The sequence below is a fragment of the Penaeus monodon genome, chromosome 15, assembly GCF_015228065.2.
Source record: "Penaeus monodon isolate SGIC_2016 chromosome 15, NSTDA_Pmon_1, whole genome shotgun sequence".
NCBI lineage: Eukaryota > Metazoa > Arthropoda > Malacostraca > Decapoda > Penaeidae > Penaeus > Penaeus monodon.
The window spans coordinates 29,281,540-29,282,821 of NC_051400.1; the positions used below are offsets into that span (position 1 = coordinate 29,281,540).

Consider the following 1,282-nt stretch of genomic DNA (forward strand, 5'->3'; position numbering starts at 1 on the left):
ATCCTTCCTAAACCCCAGTTTGAAAAACTAGACTTTTCCCGCGTTATAAAGGGTTTCCAGTTCCCGAGGCTGTGAAAAAAAAAATATATATCGGCTTTTCATCACAAAACCTCCAGCAACTGTCGAAATACTTGTAGAAGCAGCGAAATATAAATTATAGCGACTGAATCCTCGCGACTGTAATTCCTTCAGTCGTGGAATTTAAGAAGTCGCAGTAATAATTTAATTACACAGTTAGTAACACATGCTTAATTACCTTTGTTATATTATTTTCGTGTTCCACATTTGTCAGATCAATATTATTTATGAGATGTGTATTGAAAGTGAGCAGTTTAATGAATGATATCAGACGATAGTTCACATGGGGTCTAAATAAAAACAAAATAAGAATTGTATTCCTTTGTAGCCGATATGTTTAAAAATCTGAAGTGAAATATGCGGCTCACGTGTTTTTTTTTTCTTATGTTATTTAAATATTCATCAATGCAGTCTTCAGTCTTCTATGATTTTATATGTAACTTGGCGATGTGCGCAGAGCAGCAGCGCAGCCAATAAATATACAGGTAAAGGTCGTATAACTTGCCAAATATCTATTTCCTATTCCACAATTTAACCATAATTGGCCATTGCAATCCATCCATTCTTAAATATTAAAGACTTTTAATTATTATGATATAACCAACATCATATAAATAACAACATATATGCGAGAATTTGCCTTTTTTATCATAGTTACCCCTCAAAATACAATATCTGGCAACAACTGCGTCAGGCAAAGCATAGCGACGTTTAAAAAGGCTGTCACTACACGAACGTCCTTAACCATAGCTACTCAGAAAGATCTCTGTCTGACTTGGGTCTTTTTCATAATGGCAGGTACGTAGGAACGGTATATTGTTAGCTAGTATTGTAAGAGAAATATATCCGTGCAATTATAACCATACGACATTAGATCATATAACGAAAAATCCGGTCGATTTTGGCATAACTCGTGTGTTATCCCAGTGTCTTGCCTTACAAAAACAGCCAATTTTCCGCATGCACTTTACATCTGTATACAATCAATTCTTGTGATCATTTGACATTCATATACTTATGTGCGTAAACAAACGGGTGAGGTGGACAATTAACATCTTCCACTTTTAAGAGCTTTTTTAATGTAAAAACGTTATATCAGTGACAAAAGGTATTAAGGTTGCTTATTTTCTGACATGGTATTACATCTTGCGTAATTTGATTAATTCGTTGATGATGTAGACATATTAGTATTGCGCGCGCGCGC

At 34.7% G+C, this 1,282-nt stretch overlaps 1 protein-coding gene across 2 annotated transcripts in view; it reads left to right on the top strand.

The window, feature by feature from the left end:
- Positions 1 to 1,282, top strand: part of LOC119581923 (rhodanese domain-containing protein CG4456-like) — a 5,532-nt gene that overhangs the window by 347 nt on the left and 3,903 nt on the right. Inside the window, exon 1 of one of the 2 annotated variants that reach the window (XM_037930095.1) lies at positions 735 to 876. The exons of the other annotated variant lie outside the window; for it this stretch is intronic. Within the exon in view, the coding sequence (XP_037786023.1) occupies positions 870 to 876 (7 nt within the window). The 5' untranslated portion in view covers positions 735 to 869. Of the gene's footprint in view, positions 1 to 734; positions 877 to 1,282 lie in introns of those variants that run through there. 2 annotated transcript variants of the gene reach the window in all.